Source organism: Carettochelys insculpta, chromosome 1 (assembly GCF_033958435.1).
Source record: "Carettochelys insculpta isolate YL-2023 chromosome 1, ASM3395843v1, whole genome shotgun sequence".
NCBI lineage: Eukaryota > Metazoa > Chordata > Testudines > Carettochelyidae > Carettochelys > Carettochelys insculpta.
In genome coordinates, this window is record NC_134137.1 from 109,723,194 (window position 1) to 109,741,104 (window position 17,911).

At 40.4% G+C, this 17,911-nt stretch overlaps 1 protein-coding gene across 4 annotated transcripts in view; it reads right to left on the minus strand.

The window, feature by feature from the left end:
* NALCN (sodium leak channel, non-selective) overlaps positions 1 to 17,911 on the minus strand; it is a 398,131-nt gene that overhangs the window by 289,262 nt on the left and 90,958 nt on the right. For all 4 annotated transcript variants that reach the window (XM_074983150.1, XM_074983148.1, XM_074983149.1 and 1 more), the window contains one exon: positions 16,913 to 17,067. In XM_074983150.1, coding sequence (XP_074839251.1) covers positions 16,913 to 17,067 — 155 coding nt within the window. The remainder of the gene's footprint in view (positions 1 to 16,912; positions 17,068 to 17,911) is intronic.

Sequence of the window (17,911 nt, forward strand, 5' to 3'; positions counted from 1 at the left end):
AGAAAAGGCCTCTCCCACAAAGCTCAAAATCCTTCCCCCGGTGTATGAGGTACATTTCAGTGGGAGATAAGCAAAGATGGAATTTGTTATTACCTTTTTGAAAATACTGTCCTGCTTAATTAAAGAAACGGTATAGAATACCTTCAGGCATGCATAATGGAATATCACAAAGGAGGTGGGACAGATTTTGATCCCCTCAAAGTTCTACAACAGGGCTAAAATTATATCAGCTGCCTTTGAAAAGTGAAACCTGTACACTGGCGGTCTCAAAATTCTGGAAAGCCAGTAGTGAGGAAGGAGGAACTGTAAGTATGGGAGCAGGGCCAGTGCAGAAGAATGTTAAGGCAAAAAAAAAATGTGATCATCAATGCCTCTGTGCGGCAGCTATATTTTAGGACTGGTTTTGTAACATAAAAGGACACAACAAATTAAGGATAAGTAAAAGATAAAGTCAATGGAATAGAAAACTCTCACAGGATAATGCAGAGGTAAAGACAGCCAATTTAAGTAAAACAAATGTTTAGGTGAAGTTGACATATTTACTTTCAGAGCATGTGATATTAATCTTGTGACTGCTGTATTAGAATCATTTCCATCCTCTTATCTTTGGTGTAAATTAAAGCCTCAAACTCTCAGGATTTGCTGATCAGAAAAAAAATCCTCTTGACCTCCCATCAGAGTGTACACTCCTGAATCACATGCACGACAAGTTATCGCCAAGCCAAAACCAGTTAGGATAAAGAAATTATCTGCAGGCTTAGATTCATAAATCCGGAGAAACCATTGTGACACAGTACACCACTGCTACAACACATTTCATAACAACAAATCTTCAAATATAATTAACCCCAGCTCTGGATCCCACCTTGAGTTTGGGGCTGCAGTTAGTTCAAGCGTAGCAGAAGTGGAGGCAGCCTTATTCCACCCAGGAAGGAAGGGTTTAAGATTAAAGCACCAGATTGTGACTTGGCAGATCTAAGTTCTATGTTTTGCTTTGCCACAATCTCTGACTTTTTTTGTGTCTTAGCTATGACTTGCAAAGCAACATTTTGTTTACCAAATACTGATTTATGCCCTCATGAAATGCTCCATTTCTGACGTATACATACATTAAAAAAATTAGTTTTCTCCAAGCGCAGATAAACTGTATCTCCTAACCCCATACTGTCCAACATGTTTGCTACTCACCACATGTGGTGAATATATACATGCACACACACCTCAGAGAGCTGGAAGGGACCCTCTGAGCAGGGCTGAGCATCAACTTTTTTTTTTTGTACTGTCTGCTTGCCCAGGATCCCTAAATGGCCTCTACAAGGATCAGCCTCAAGGTTAGTAGACCAATGCTCAAACCTCTGAGCTAACCCACAGCTTTCAAGCCATGTGTGGCTCTTGGATCCCTTAAATGCTGCTCCTTCTGAGAGTCACATCCTCACGTGCCCCACTGCTTTGTGGGAGAAGCACATGGCAGCAGCAGTGGCAGTCCCATCAGTGGCTCCAGCAGCAGCCCCAGAGACAGCTCTGAGGTCTCTGGGGAGTTGCTGGCATTGAATTAGAACAAGGGGCTGGGTGTGCCTGGCTCTGGGGGAGGGCATTCAGACAGACCAGTGGGGGGGAGGGCTGGGGGTACCTGGTTCTGGTGGGGGAGGTATTTATTTGGTGGAGGGGGTTGGGATGCCTGGCTCCGGGAAAGGGGGAAGACATTTATTTAGAGTGGCAAGGGAGATGGAGAATGTGGCAAATATAGAAAGACAACAACCACAAGTGTGGTGACTTTTGGATTCCTATGGGACACTGATGTCCTAACCAGCATTGTGTCCAAGAATTGTTTTTCGTTTACTGGTAACACATTGGTCTAGTGCAGCATTTCCCCAAACCATGTTCTGCAGACCAACGGTGTTCCACACAATGTGAATAGGTGTTCTGGGAAAAAAAATGTTGATGCTAGCAATGTTTTTCCCAGTAAAATTTGAATATGAAATTATGTATGTATCAAAAATACTAAGGTATCTGAACAGTACTTAGATTGCAGCATTCATATATGGCATTTATAATAGCATAGTTGTTGTTATGCCATTCATGCCAATACAATCAGAGTAGGTTCGAATTGTTTCAGCATGAGTCACGTTCAGAGAAATCATGTGATGCTGCACCTGATATGAGGAGACAGCTTGTCAGTGTCATTCCTAATATTAAGTGGACCTGTGATCAAAAGATGTAGAAATGATTTTCTCATTTAAAAAATAGTCAGATTTACTTATTTTTATTTTCCAGTGGATTTCTGTAAAAATAACACATATATAGAAATATAAAATTAATTTTTTTCCATACCTCAGGTGTTCTGCATTTTTATATAACAATGTATTTTAAGCTTTAAGGAAGGACAATCCTTCTGTGAACAATATTATCTTTACCAGTCTTGTATGAAAAAAATGACACTAACCATCCTTCTTTCGGCTGTTATATTGATGAATTTTGTTTTGGGTTTGTACTTAATTTTTAATTTTTATACTTAATTATAGGTTTGCTAATTGCCCCATCAGAATGGCATTACTTGGTGATTCAGAAAATTTTCTTGTTATTTTTTGTTCTTTGTGAAATAAAAGAAATCTAAAAACACTAAGGCTACGTCTACACGTGCACCCAACTTCGAAATAGCTTATTTCGATGTTGCGACATCGAAATAGACTATTTCGATGAATAACGTCTACACGTCCTCCAGGGCTGGCAACGTCGATGTTCAACTTCGACGTTGCGCAGCCCAACATCGAAATAGGCACAGCGAGGGAACGTCTACACGCCAAAGTAGCACACATCGAAATAAGGGAGCCAGGCACAGCTGCAGACAGGGTCACGGGGCGGACTCAACAGCAAGTCGCTCCCTTAAAGGGCCCCTCCCAGACACGCTTTCATTAAACAGTGCAAGATACACAGAGCCAACAACTAGTTGCAGACCCTGTATATGCAGCACGGACCCCCAGCTGCAGCAGCAGCAGCCAGAAGCCCTGGGCTAAGGGCTGCTGCCCACGGTGACCACAGAGCCCCGCAAGGGCTGGAGAGAGAGTATCTCTCAACCCCCCAGCTGATGGCCGCCATGGAGGACCCCGCTATTTCGATGTTGCGGGACGCGGATCGTCTACACGTCCCTACTTCGATGTTGAACGTCGAAGTAGGGCGCTATTCCCATCCCCTCATGGGGTTAGCGACTTCGACGTCTCGCCGCCTAACGTCGATTTCAACTTCGAAATAGCGCCCAACACGTGTAGACGTGACGGGCGCTATTTCGAAGTTACTGCCGCTACTTCGAAGTAGCGTGCACGTGTAGACGCAGCCTAAGTCTTTTAAATCAACCTTTGATTACATGTGGCAGTTCTTCAGTATGCAACTCCCCACCAGCATGTATGTGTTCTGTCAATACACTCCAAGCCCAAAAGTGTCCTGTGGTCAAATTAATTTGAGAAATGCTGGTCTAGTGAACAAACTATAAGAATAAGAACTATAGATAGTTGCATCTGAGGAAGCGGGTCTTTGCCCACTGTAGCCACACAGAATCCTCCAGGTTTACTTCATCTTACCCCTCTTCGGTGCCTCAGAGCACAAAGGACGAAAGGAAACAGCACAGTTTTGATGCTGGGAGCGCAGATGTGCTAATCTCAAGCACAGTCTTTGATGCCTCAGAGCACAGATGTGCTGCCTCATCACGACCCTGGACAACGGAAGAACACAGACAAGGGGGCTAACAGGTCAGTCGATGACCACAGGGCCTCAAACTGCCCTTGGCTGGTACTGATAATTGACCACCTACACATTGTCCCAGGAGAGGAATCTTGCGCCCATACGAAAAGAATGTTCTGTCTTAATGATTTAGTTATCTCTGTCTTACAAGTGTAAATTAAGTCGCAATGCCCTTGTAAGAACTGGCGTCACAAAGGCAAACCAGTACAATTGGCACCTTTAGATAAGGAAGAGTGTACGTGACCCAAGGGGTATAAAGAAGGGTCCTGCAGCGCACTCTAACTGAGCTCCAATTACCTATACCTGCTGCTCAGGTAAGGTCATTGCCTCCCAAGGACCCAGGGGACACCCTCCTCGTACTCTTCCTCCCAAGGGATTGAGTGAAAGACGCTGGCTCTGCCAGAGTCAGAGGATGCAGGGGTGAGAATTATACCTGCAATGTATTTTTGTGCACATTTAATAGTAAGAGCTCTGTAAGCTAAGGCGTTTTGTCCTTCTATGTGTAACTTGTAATCTAATTGGTATGCCATATGTATCATCCTCCTAGTAGTTAAGAAGATAGAGCAATAACCTTGTAACTGCTAAGATACTTATTTCTTCCTTTTAATAAATAGTAACCATTTAAGCTTCAGCCTGACTTCTTCCAGTTACTGTAACTGGGCCGAAAACAAACAAAGAACCCTAGCCGGTTTGGCTATATTAGCATGGTCAGTGGTAAGGTGCAGTGAGAGCTGAGCGCTGACTCGTGTCGCCTCCACGGGACAGACTCCTGGGGCACCCGTCAGCCACCCTGGCTGCCCACTGCGAAGGGACAGTCTGTCCTAGCAGTTAAAGACTCGGATGAAATAAGCTCTCTGCACCAACCTTTGGGGCATCCATCAGCCACCCAGGCTGCCCACTGCAAAGGGACTGCCTGTCCTAGCAGTTAAAGACTCAGATGTAAAAAGGCTCACAGACCACTCATTACCCGGACATTGGCTAACACCCATGAAAGCTTATGCTCCAAGATATTTGTTAGTCTATAAAGTGCCACAGGACTTCTTGTTGTTCTCTATAGATATCTGAAATCTACTCCCACTTCTCCAGTGACTAAAAATAGGGTGAGATAAACATTCTGTATCTCCATTTCCTAATGTGTAAAATGGGAATGATGATATGGTAACGATCTTACAGGCTCATATCTGTGCAAATGATGGATTACAATATTTACTAACATGGCATGACAGTTGAGTTTTATTAGTTAATGTTTGTATTTTAAAGGTAAACTGGTTGCAATAAAATCTCACCATTTGCCAAGCATTTACCACTGTAGTAGTAAAGTTTGGCTTATACTCCGAAGAGGAAATAAGTGTTGGTAAATATAATAAGCCACTGAGTTATATGAGGGTTGTGTTCCTGGGCAACCTCGCGTAACTCAAATTTCGCGCAAGTCTGAGGAGCTGGGAATCAGGCGGCAGCCTGGCTCCCAGCTCCCCTGGGCTTGTGGGAGATGGGAAACTGACCAGTGCTGATGCACTGGTCAGTTTCCTGGCCTCTACAGTGACGGGGAGCCAGGAACCAGGTGGCAGCCTGGCTCCCGGCTCCCGCCAATGGATGGGAGCTGGGAGCCAGGCTGCTGCATGGTTCCCAGCTCCCCGCCACTCTCGGGGACTGGGAAACTGCTCCTGTCAGGGGCAGCAAGAGTCAAGCTGCCGCTCCAACAGAAGTTTCTCCACTTGTGTCAGGGACAGAAGCTGAGAGTCAGGCTCCTGGCTGCCACCTCTGACAGAAGCCAGGAAACGGACCAGCGCAGCAGCTGGTCAGTTTCCCCACTCCTCTAAGTGGCAGAGAGCTGGTGCCTGGAAGCCCAGAGCCAGGCACCACTTCCCTGCCACTCAAAGGCTACGTTTACACTTGCTGAATACTTCAGAATGGCCATGCTAATGGCCAAATCGAAGAATACAAATGAGGCACTGAAATGCATATTCAGCACCTCATTAGCATACTGCCGGCTGCGGCACTTTGAAATTGCCGCTTTTCGCTCCCATGTGGCTTGTCTACACTGGGGTCCTTTTCGAAAGGACACCACCAACATTGAAATCCCCTTATTCCTGTGAGCTCATTTTTTATTTGTGTAGGGTTTTATGAGCTCACAGGAACAAGGGGATTTCGATGTTGGTGAGGTCCTTTCGAAAAGGACCCCAGTGTAGACGAGCCACACAGGAGCAAAATGCGGCAATTTTGATGTGCCATGGCCAGTGGCATGCTAATGAGACACTGAATATGCATTTCAGTGCCTTATTAGTATTCTTCTATTTGGCTATTAGCATGGCCATTTCAAAGTTTTCAGTAAGTGAAGACACGGCCAAAGTCGCATTAACCTGAGATATGTGCAAGTCAAATGTGTGGATCTCAAGCTTCTACTGTACTGCTTTTTTTAAAGTTAGTGTCAAATGTAGTTATTATTTAATGGACTATTGGAGTTGGAGAACAGCATGATACAGAACTCTGTGATGATACTAGGTTGATTTTGTTTGCGTTTCTCATAAAATTTATTTTTTGTGAGGAAAAAACCCTACACAAATACTGCAGGATATTATTCATTGTTTGAGGTTGATGAGAGTGTATGGCTGTAAGACTATCTCATTCTGCCGTGTCAAACTGTTGACATTCAGCTTACTTGATTTGATAGACGAGGGATTTGAAGGCTTAGGGGGAAAGAGTGGGTGTTGTAAAAGATGAAAGTTGATATAGCAGAAAGATATTTAAAGGACAGCCACGCCAATTTGTTTTCATGGGTGCTGGCTGATTGTTTGTTTGTCTGTCTTTTTGTGTTCTGTTTGTCTTGCTTTGGTGGCTGTACTTTGGATTTTAAATGGTGAATTGAAATGTGGCAAATGTACATCCGTAGATTAATTACAGGAATGTGTCCACACACATATGCAATGATTAGCAGCCAGCTGTTACAAATATTTGAATGTAAAAAGGGCATGTGCTGTGTAAAAAATCCACATAAGGAAAATCAAAGGCTAAATTTTAAAAATTGCTTTGTAATCAGAACACTTTGTGACATAGTACACTGTGACTCAAATAAAGAGATATAAAACACCACAAACTGCCATAAATTGTAGGATCAGATAATCGGTATTCTATCTAATACTGTTCTGTGCCTCCAGAAGTCACCAGTAGACTTGGAGGACAGCAAATTGAAAAATAAACCCAACACCGCAACAAAACACCCACTAACAAAATACACCTTGTTAATTGTGCAGTTATGTGCATAAATAACTCATGATAATTTACATATAAAACTACAAAGGCTACATTTAGATGTATATTTGGACAAGTAATTATGTTGAAAATACAACTGAATGGTCTTAACTCCCAACCTACCCATATATTTCTGTGTGCCACTTTAGATTCACAATAGTCTTTGTGTTCTTTAGTAATGACTGCTGAAAAGGTTAAAGTACATGCATATGCAAACAAATACTTCATTAAATAGGGAATGACTGGGGTTTACCCATGTACAATGACCTTTTTTGTACACTTAGTCCAATGTGGTCATAAAATTCATGAAACTATCATATTTGTCACATCCTGCTGAGCTAGTAAGACCAGAGAATGAACTGAAGACAGGAGACTAAAACTAACACATAAGTGACAGAGGACATATATGAATAAGCCTGACACTTTCATTTGAGTCATTTCTGAGGGATGATTTCATACAGGAAATGTCAAGCTTCTTAATATCGGAGCTCAGATCAAAACCAGCTTAGACTGAGAAACAGAAGGGATCAATTTTACCCTTTAGGCATGGTCAGTAGTGAGGAGGTATGCTATCCACATTCATGAACCCACCCTTTCATTCCTGTCCTTTTACTGGCTTCCACTGACCCCTTCAGGGGCAGTGTCTGAAAAAAACAGAAGACATCTGAATAGATATCACCTAAATAAATGGGCACTCTGCTCTGCAGCAACAGCCATTTGGGAAGTCAATCTCCCTGCCCAGCTGCTGGGCAATACCTGGATTTCCACAAAACATTTGTTCTTGACCCCGCTATTTATGGCAGTTGTTAAATGTGAAGGTGCTCACCACCAAAGACTTACACATTATGTATTCTCTGTCCTGCCACTGCTGCTATTTCCGTCCACTCTAAAGCCTACTGGCTGCTAAGACTACTGTGGATATGGGGGTATTGGACAGCCTATTCCTGTTGTGCTGCTTCTACTGGTCAGCCTTTCCTCAAGCTGTAGCAGACTTGGCTCTTGCCAATTTCACTCTCTATCACAGATTTGCCCAACAACTGCAGTGAAACTGACCAGTTTTATCAATTTCACTGTATTTCCAAACTAGGAAGGATCTGAAGGGAGCAGTTTTTGTTTTCTTCTTTTTAAAAAGAGACATTGAACTCTGTACTCCACTTGGAGAGCACTTGCACAGTGCGGCTCCTTCTTTACCCAAGCAAGTGGACAAATGTACTTCTCAAGATAGTTCAGAGGACGGTGCTGACCAGAAAACAAGAGTACAGTAGAAAACAGCAGAGAAGAGTTTTAGGACCAATAGGCATTGTATTTCAGTTAAAAACAGAACAAAAATGGAAAAGAGATGTGTATGCTTATTGGAATAAAATTCCTTGTCAAATACCAAATCTTGTATTAGTTTTCCACTGTACAGATCCAGTCTTGTTGTCACACATGTCAAATCTATCTACTTCAGTGGAAGCATAATAAGCCCCCAATATAGGGGACTCTCTTCCATACACAACTGTATTCTTCACATTATGCCGGTTCAGCACCAAATTCATCCCTGATACAAGCTGGCAAATTTCTATTAACTTCAGTTAACAATGGCACAAAATGTGGTCCCTCATCTGTAGCAAGCTTGTTAGAAATCTCACTTTTCTTTTTTTAAAAATTGGAATTTAAATGCTCAAAATCAAATAGGCATAACTTGTACTGATGTACCATAAATGAAGTAGCACTAATTATATGGTAGCTGCTAGATTGCTGTGCTCATGATTGTTATAATGACACATTTCAGGAATGAATAGAACAAGCGCCATAATAATATCTTCAAGTGAAACATCATTGGTTTTATCAAACAAAATTATACAGCTACAAAATATTCTACCAAATAATTTAGCTACCTGTGGACAAAAGGTGCACTGGCAACAGGAGAGAGAAAATATTGCTTAAACTTGCCAGTTATTGCCATATTTCTAACATTCCTGACTAGAAGAAGCTTATTAAAGAGATGGTACCAAAATAATTCTGAACATTCTATTATTTTTGGAGTCCCTTAGACATTATCAGGTTTAAAGATCTGATTATTTTATAGAGATGGTTTTGAACATAATAATATAAAAATGGCCATCACTGGTTCAACTCGACCAACGCCAGAAACCTCAAATAGAAAGAATGGAAAAAGGCAATTGCTGAGTAATCCCTGGTCATCTGCTCACACCTTCTGGCAGAGGCATCCACAGCATAGGCTGAGCCGCTGACTATCTTGGCCTGAAGCCTTTGCTGGACGTACTGCTCTGATCTAATGCTTTTTTTTTTTTAATGCAACTATAATTTTGGCCTTCACAATATTCTCTGGCAATGTACTCGACAAGTTCATCATCTGTTATATGAAGTCTTTTCTTCTACTTATTTTAAATCTGTTGCCTATTAACAAGGATGACACCTGGTTCTTACATTAAGTGAAAGAGTAAATAACACTTCATTATTCACTTTCTCACACCAGTGATGATTTTATAGATGTTTTTTATTTTATCGTATCTTCCCACCTTGTCATCTTTTTTCCAATTTCTACAGTCCCAGTCTTTTTAATCTCTCTTCAGATGGAAGCTGTTTTATAACCCTAGTAATTGTTTTGCCCTTCTCTGCACTGTTTCCAATTTCTAATGCATCTTTCTTCAGCTGGGGCAACCCAGACTTCATAGACTACTCAGAGGATGGTTGTCTCTTGAACAGAAGTATTGTCATTATGGGACTTTTCCATTTTCCTATCTATCCTTTTTCTAATAGTTCCTAACAAGCAGTTAGCTCTTTTGCCCGCCAGTGTACACTGAGCTTATCTTTTCAGATAACTATCCAAAATATCTCCAAGATCTCTTTCTTACATGACAACAGCTAATATAGAATCCATCATTATGTACTTACAGTTATGATTATGTTTTCCACTAACAATTTTACATTTCTCAACACTGAATTTCTTCTCCACTTTGCCATCCAGTCACCCAATTTAATGAGATCCCTTTCTAACTCTTAGCAGTCAGCTTTCAACTTAACTATCTTGAGTAATTTTGTATGACGTGGAAATTTTGCCCCCTCTCTTTTACCCCTTTTTCCAAATCATTTATGAATATGCTGAGCAGAACTAGTCCAACTACAAATAGTTTGGGAAAACCACTATTTACTTCTCCCCATTTTGAATAGTGGTCATTTATTCCCACACCACGTTTCGGGTCTTTTAATCAGTTATTAATCCAAGAGAGGTTCTTCCTTCTTATCCCATGACTGATTTCTTTGGTTCAGAAGCTTTGGTGAGGGGCCTTGTCAAAGGCTTTCTGAAAATCTAGCTACACTAGATCCATTGGATCACTCCTGTTGATGTGTTTTTTGAGCCCTCAAACAAGTCTAATAGATTGGGGAGGAATAACTTCCCTTGACTCTTCACCAACATATCATGTGTCAGATATTTTTGTTCTTTACGTGGCGTCAACCAATCTGTCTGGTACTGAACATGGGCTTACTGGCCTAGAATTTTTAGGATCACCTACAGAACCCTAGCAATCGCCTATAGAACACACAGCAATTCCATTATCTATCCCCCAGTGATCTGGTACAGAGGCTGATTTGTGCAACAGGTTACATACTACTGTCAATAATTTTACAATTTCATATCTGATTTCCTTCAGAACTGTTAGGTGCATATCCTCTGGACCTGGCAACTTCTTATTTAATGTATCAATCTGTTACAAAACCCTGTCCATTAATAACTCAAGTATGGGACTTTTCCTCGGTCCTCTTTTGTAAGGCTGATTCAAATAATTCATTAAGGGGTTCTCTGCAATCGCCTTGTCTTCCTTGAATACTCCTTTAGTATCTTTTCTGGTCTACCTGATTGTACTTGTACACTTGACTGCCCAGAGTGTATGTTCCTTTCTATTTTCCTCTACAAGATTTGACTTTTAATTTTCAGATGATGTCCCTTTTGCTTCTATCCACCTATTTTATTCTGTTTAGCCATTGTGGCGTGTTTTGTTCCTCTGAGCATTTTTTTTTTTAAATTTTGGGAGGCATACATTTGAGCCTCTCTCATGGTGGTTTTGGTCTCCTAGATGCACTTGTACAAAGGTATCTATGCTAAGTCTTTTAGATCTCCTGGAAGTCTTTGATAGATATATACCAGTCTTTGATATTCTTTGATACCACTGATATTGCAATAGTTTTGGCATGGCTGTGAAGAGATAGAATAGTGGTTGGAAAGTCCTTTCTTTCACAAAAAGACTGAGAAGGTAGTATTGGGCAATAGTTCCAAAGCACCATGTTTTCTTGTAGCAGGCATTTTATTATTTGCTCAGTCGCATTCCTGTTCAATGTGCACGTAAAATGGCTAAGGGACTTAATGCATTAAGTTGGACTGCAGGGCTACTGGTACTCAGATCTATGTCTCCTCTTCGTCGATGCAGAGGAGGCAATCTCTATGCTTCTCTAGTACCTTCTGTCACAACTGGGCCCAAAGTTCAATTCATGTAAAAGGGAAGAAATTCTCATTGACACAGAGAAACATCCAAATCAGAGTAAAGCACTAATATATACTGTCTTGGATGAGAGAGATACCTTGCCATTACTTATATATGGTGAAGAAGTGGCAATATCCAAAAGTACTCTCCTCCTTTCAGTAAGGAGACCTCAAACTTTTCACTTGGATGTAGTCCTTGCTGTGGTGGTTCATGCATTTTGTGACCTTCATATTAGAGCACACTGCAATAATCCACCATAAGGGTCCCTAGAAACTATCTAAAAGCTTCAAAGACTCCCACTTACAAAACTGTGTTTCTTACAGATAGGGCTTGTCTGCACTACCACCTTCCTTCGAAGGAAGGATGGTAATTAGGTGTTGGGCGTTCACTAATGAAGTGCTGCCGTGCACAGGCAGCACTTCATTCAGCAAATATTCCTCCCTCCCCCCCTCCCCCCCCCCATGACAACTCCGAAGTTTTAAACTTTGAAGTACCAGCACACGTCTAAACACGGCACACCCACCGGTACTTCAAAGTGCCGGGGCAATTTCGAAGTCCCCTTACTCCTCAAAATTGTACTGGTGGGTGCTCTGCGGCTAGACGTGTGCTGGTATTTCGAAGTTTAAAACTTCAAAGTTGCCGTGTGGGGAAATTTGCTTAATGAAGTGCTGCCTATGCATGGCAGCACTTCATTAGTGAACTTCAAACACCCTAATTACCATCCTTCCTTCGAAGGAAGGTGGTAGTGTAGACAAGCCCACAGCCTATAACATCTGTGCTACAGAATCAGCTATTCATTTATGGATGTTGGTTCTGATTTATATGGTTTGGGTCCTCATTGTCTTAGGCATTCTCTTTCTCTCCTGCCTTGTTTCAAAATCTGAGCTCTTTAGAGATTCTTGGATGTCCGTATGATGTCAGTGCTGACAAGGTATCTTTCATGAAGGCTTCTAGAATTTTGAACTCATTTCCAGATACATTCTAAAATAGCTTAAACTTTGCTGACTTTCACGTCATTCTGCAACACACATTTATTTGCTAAAGGCATTCGCTTAAAAGGGATTCATAAGATTTCAGGGAATATTAGTGAAGCCCTTAATTGACACGGGATTGATCTGATGTGTAACTGCCTGTAATTATTTTTTTTCACATTTATTGACAGATTATAGTAAATTGCACAATCTCATGTTTGAATATATTTTTTCAGCAAAGAACCAAACAGAATCAGCGTCAGGGAATTCTCAGCTTTACATTACCTCACAGACTATTCTGACTTTGGCCAATTAGCTATTAGGAACTGAAAGGTTTCTTGATTTGCCATACATAAACAGTATTACCCGGGATGCATAAGCAGTATATTAATAAGATGTAGTTGAGTTTGGAGCTGATGATATTAGCCTTATTTATCTGGAAATATGGGGACTATGACAGGGTGGACTATGACTGGAGATCCCCTACTGGAGGCCTCATGGCCCTGCTTCACCCTGCCTCAGAAAAAAAAAATAACAGCAGGAAGTCCTCCAAGTGTCCTAGAGTGGCTGCAGAGAAGCAAGCAATCAGAGTAGCTGCTGGACTGGCCAATCAGTGGCCAGAAGAACCATATAAAAGGAAGCAGCAGGAGCAGAGTAGTCAGTTGCTATGTACAGCTTGAAGAGTGGGACCAGGTATTTAGCTGGCTGGAAGAGAAGCAGAACCATCTGTAGGTCAGTGAGGGCAGGTTGAGCCCAGGAGACTGAGCTCAGAATCTGGCCAAACCAGGTGAAGATACAATAGAAGGCCCTGCTGGTCTTGTTGAAGACTGAGCTCAGGGAGGGCTGTCAAAAGGACACCAACAAAGGGGACCAAGATGACCCCCTGTTGGGCTATTAAAGAAGACAGAGCCTCTGAGGAGGAAGGTTTGGTACTATGGCCCAATACCTGGTGATGAGAAAGAACTACAGACCATATACCGTGGAAGTGGGGAGAGAGTATGAACTCAGCCAAAGGACTGAGTAACTGAGGAATTGCTGAACAACCAACATCTGAAGTGCCTTGCATGTTGATTAGTAACAGAGAGAAAGCCATGCTAGTCTATATACTATCAAAACGAAAAAGCAGTCAAGTAGCACTTTAAAATAATTTATTAGATGAGCTTAGTTAGTCTTTAAAGTGCTACTTGACTGCTTTTTTGTTTTGATAGTGTATGGACTAACACAGCTTTCTCTCTGTTACTAATCAACTTGCAAGGCTCTACATTTAGCCATTTGGAATGGAGATCCATCAACTACAAGAAACAACTCGCCCAGATCCAGACAGAGATCATCTTTCTCTCCAAATGCAAGAAAATGGACACTGTACCCAAGGGACTGACAGTGAAAAACCCATTACAATCAACATACTACACCGACTACAGTGAGCATCTATGCAACATACTCTCTAAGAAACTGAGGAACCACTTGATCAAAATTCTTTACAATAAACAAAAGATGATTAAAAATGAACTCTCCCACAAAAGCTCACCTAACAAATTATTACGTTAGTCTTTAAAGTGCTACTTTACTGCTTTTTTGTTTCAACATCTAAAGGGAAGAGTTTTGCTTGTGACAGGCAGGTTCCAACCCATAATAAGAACTAGAAGAAAAGCAGACTCACACGTAACCAGAGAGCACCCAGAAGAGCTGGTTGCATCTTATATTCAAGACTGAGTGATTGCGGGCACATATTGGCTGCTGAGGAGGGGCTGGTGAGAGACAGGTGCCGATGCCGTTACAGGGATAAAATGCTTTTGACTCTTTTACTGGAGTTGGGAAAGATGGTAGCAGTGGCAGCATTATACGATACCAGGCCCATCAAAAGTGGGGACAAAGAGGGCAACTGCAAGAAGGTTCCTGGCTGCCACCATTGCTGCTATGGGGAATTTTAAACCACTGCTGGCATGCCACCTGATGTGCTCCAGATGGCTCTGGGGTCGGGGGAAGCACGTCATAGTCTGGACACCGCTGAGGGCTGGCTGTCTCAAGACCTGACCATTTGCCTGACGCCCCACCGCTTCTGGGACCATGGAGTGACCCCCACACACCTTGCCCAAAAGTCAGCAAGTCCATCATCCTCCCTGCATACAGCAAGTGCTCCTGAGGGTCTCCTGTGCACACTTTTACAAGTGATTCCTCTTAAGTCTGCTTGGGGTACAGTAGAGAGAAAGGAATTGTTCTATACATAAGTATACTTCCTTTGTCCTTCCTTAAACATAGTGACAGATTCTACAACTGAGTAATATTTTACCCAATGCATATTCCCATTGAAATCTGTGAGGTTTCTCATGGGATAAGGTACTACAAAATGTGAATAACTGCAGAAGGTGGACTATTTAATAGGGGAAGGGTACAAAGATTCAAGTAACTAGGGAAGAAACCTAAGAAACACGTGACACCAGTCCTTTAACCCTTCCTGTGTTCTTAGTGGAGCCTTTTTGAACCTTCACAAAGTCAGAAGTTATAAATCCGGAAAATGACAATACCATTTTGTCTAACACTCTGTACAACACAGGACATATGACCTCCCTGAATTAAGTCCTGTTTGAACAAGGTGGTATCTTTTCAAAAAATATTCAGTCCTGATTTAAAAATTTACCGTGATGGAAAATCCACCTCAACCCCTGTAAATTATTCTAATGATGAATTACTGTCATTGTTAAAAATTTGTTCCTTGTTTCCAGTCTGAATCTGTCTAGCTTCAACTGGAAACTCAAGCTGAGCTAGTCACCCATCAGGACCCCAAGTCTTTTGCAATATCATGGCTTCCCAGTATGGAGACCCTCCTACACATGTAGCCTAGATACCTTTTCTAGATGTATTAACATTACATTTAAGCAACTCAAAATGCATATTATTTACTTGAGCCCAACTATACTAAGCAGTCCATTATCTGTCTTCTTCATTATTTAGCAGACCCACTCTGTGGATAACCTTCAAATCATATCAATGATAATTTTCTATTGTCTTACCAGTCATTGATAAAAATGGTCCAATAGCATAGGGCCTTCAACTAATGACTCAGGAATTTTATTATTTATTTTGTTATAATTATTCATTATTATTTTAGGATCATCACTATGAAAAGCAAGAGGACTTGGAGTTTAGACAACTCGTGGTTACCAATATATAAATATTTTCCCAAAAATTTAGCTCTGACAGACCTCCAGCATGTAAACCTTCAGCCCAAATTGTTAAAAAATGGCAAAATTATGAATGACTGATAACAAGTTCTTGACAGGTTCTTCATAGGTAACTTTAGCCATAGAGTTATGTAACCTTTGCTTATAGAAGTTGCTATATGTCCCATATATCGTATGTCAGATGTTTGCCCAGAGATGTTCAATGAAGCTGCAATGCCCCAACTTGCCACTGCAATCATTAAATAGTCTAAAATTTATCACAAATAATAAAAACCCAATTGTCAATCATTGCACCCACATATTGTAATAAAGTACTATTGCCCCTCCTTTTAAAAAGATGTAGTCATGAATTGAGTTTGGGATACCAGACTCTATAAAAATTAGGGCTGTCAAACAAGTAAAATAATTAATCAAAACTAATCATAGTTTTAATTGCACTGTTAAACAACACTAGAGTAATATTTATTTAAATACCTTGGATGTTTTCTACATTTTAACATATATTGATTACTACACAGAATACAAAGTAGACAATACTCAGCTAATATTATTTATAATAAATATTTGCACTGTAAAAAAAGATAATTCACCTCTTACAAGTACTGTAGGGCAATCTCTTTATTTGGAAAGTACATTAAAGGGTGAGGAATTACAAGTAGAATCCTGTAAATGTAAACAAATGTATTTGTCTTAGTAACTGGCTGAAAAAGAATTAGGACTAAGTGGACTTTTAGGCTCTAAATTTTTTACAGTTTTATTTTTGAGTGGAGTTACATAACAAAAATAAATCTAAATTTGAAAATTGCACTTTCATGATAAACAGATTGCACTACAGAGTATGAGATAAATTAAAAATATTACTACTTTTAGTTATTTTTAGAGTGCAAATATTTGTAAAAAATATAAAGTGAACACTGCACACTTTGTATTCTATTGTAACTGCACACAATATATTTTAAAATGTAGAAAAACATTCAAAATATTTATAATAAATTCAAATTGATATTATTATCATTGTTTATTGGTATGATTAAAACTGGGATTGTGATTAATTTTTAATCAGGCTAATTGGTTTTGAGTTAATTGCTTGAGTTAATTAACAGTGCTAAAAATATAGATTGTGATTTAAAAGAAAATCAATATAGTTTTTTATGAAGTAGTGGTACAGAAAAACACCATTTTCACTTTGTATATTCATGGCACAGACACAAAATATTATTATATATTCCACTTATTTTATAAACATTTTAAAACAGATACAGAAATGGATTTTACCAGTAGGACAGACCTATCTCATTAAAGCCACTGTAGCCCAGCTCTTGCCTGCTTAGTCCCAGATCTTCAAGGTCCATGCACTTAAATCCTGGTGGACACTGGTAACCTTCTTCTAGCTCTCTGGAACAGTGGGTATCTGGGATAGCTAAATTATTCCAGGTTACATTTCTGTTAAAAATAAAAGAAGTATAAAGTGTTGGTTGTACTCTGTTTTCATATGTTTAAATTATATTTTTACTGAGTTTAACATTCATTATTAATACAGGTTATTTTGTACTGCAAAGTCAGTATTTTAAATTCTGTGAAATTATTTAATTTAAAACCATTTATTTTATTGGAGTCAGCACTCACAGTAAAGATCACACTAACACACCTAGAGGCCGATGTTCCCTTTCATTAGCAGCAGTAGTAATAAGAGCAGTCTGAGGCTATGTTTACACTACCAGAGATGATCAACTCACTGAGGGTCGAGCTTTCGGGGTTTGATTTTGCATGTCAAAATCAATGTATCAGGGGTCGGCATTGAACCCTGTACTCCTCACAAGAAACTCTCCCATCAACTTTTTTCAGTGAAGATGGCCAGGTAAGTCAATTTCACATACATAGATTCTCACTACGCAATTCCTGTAGCTAGAATTGTTTATCTGCAGTTGGCCTTCTTTCCCTAGTGTAGAGGTAGCCTCATAGAGCTATCTAGAAGCCTCAACCAAGATGAGAATCCAACTGTGCAAGATATTGTCTAAACACATCTGGCAATAAGAATCATAAATAATATCAACAATAAGAAAAACTCCCTGATTCATAGAAGATACATCTAAATATTTAAAGCAATGTATGTGCTGGGGACGGGGGAGAAGGAAATTTTATTATGCTCATTTTGCATATAGGGAACTGAGGCACAAAACCTGAGATTTTCTAAGGAGACCAAAGGAGTTAGACAATCAGTTCCTATTGAAATTCAATAGATGTTGGGCACACAACTCTCACGTTGTTTTTAGAAATTTCTGCCAGA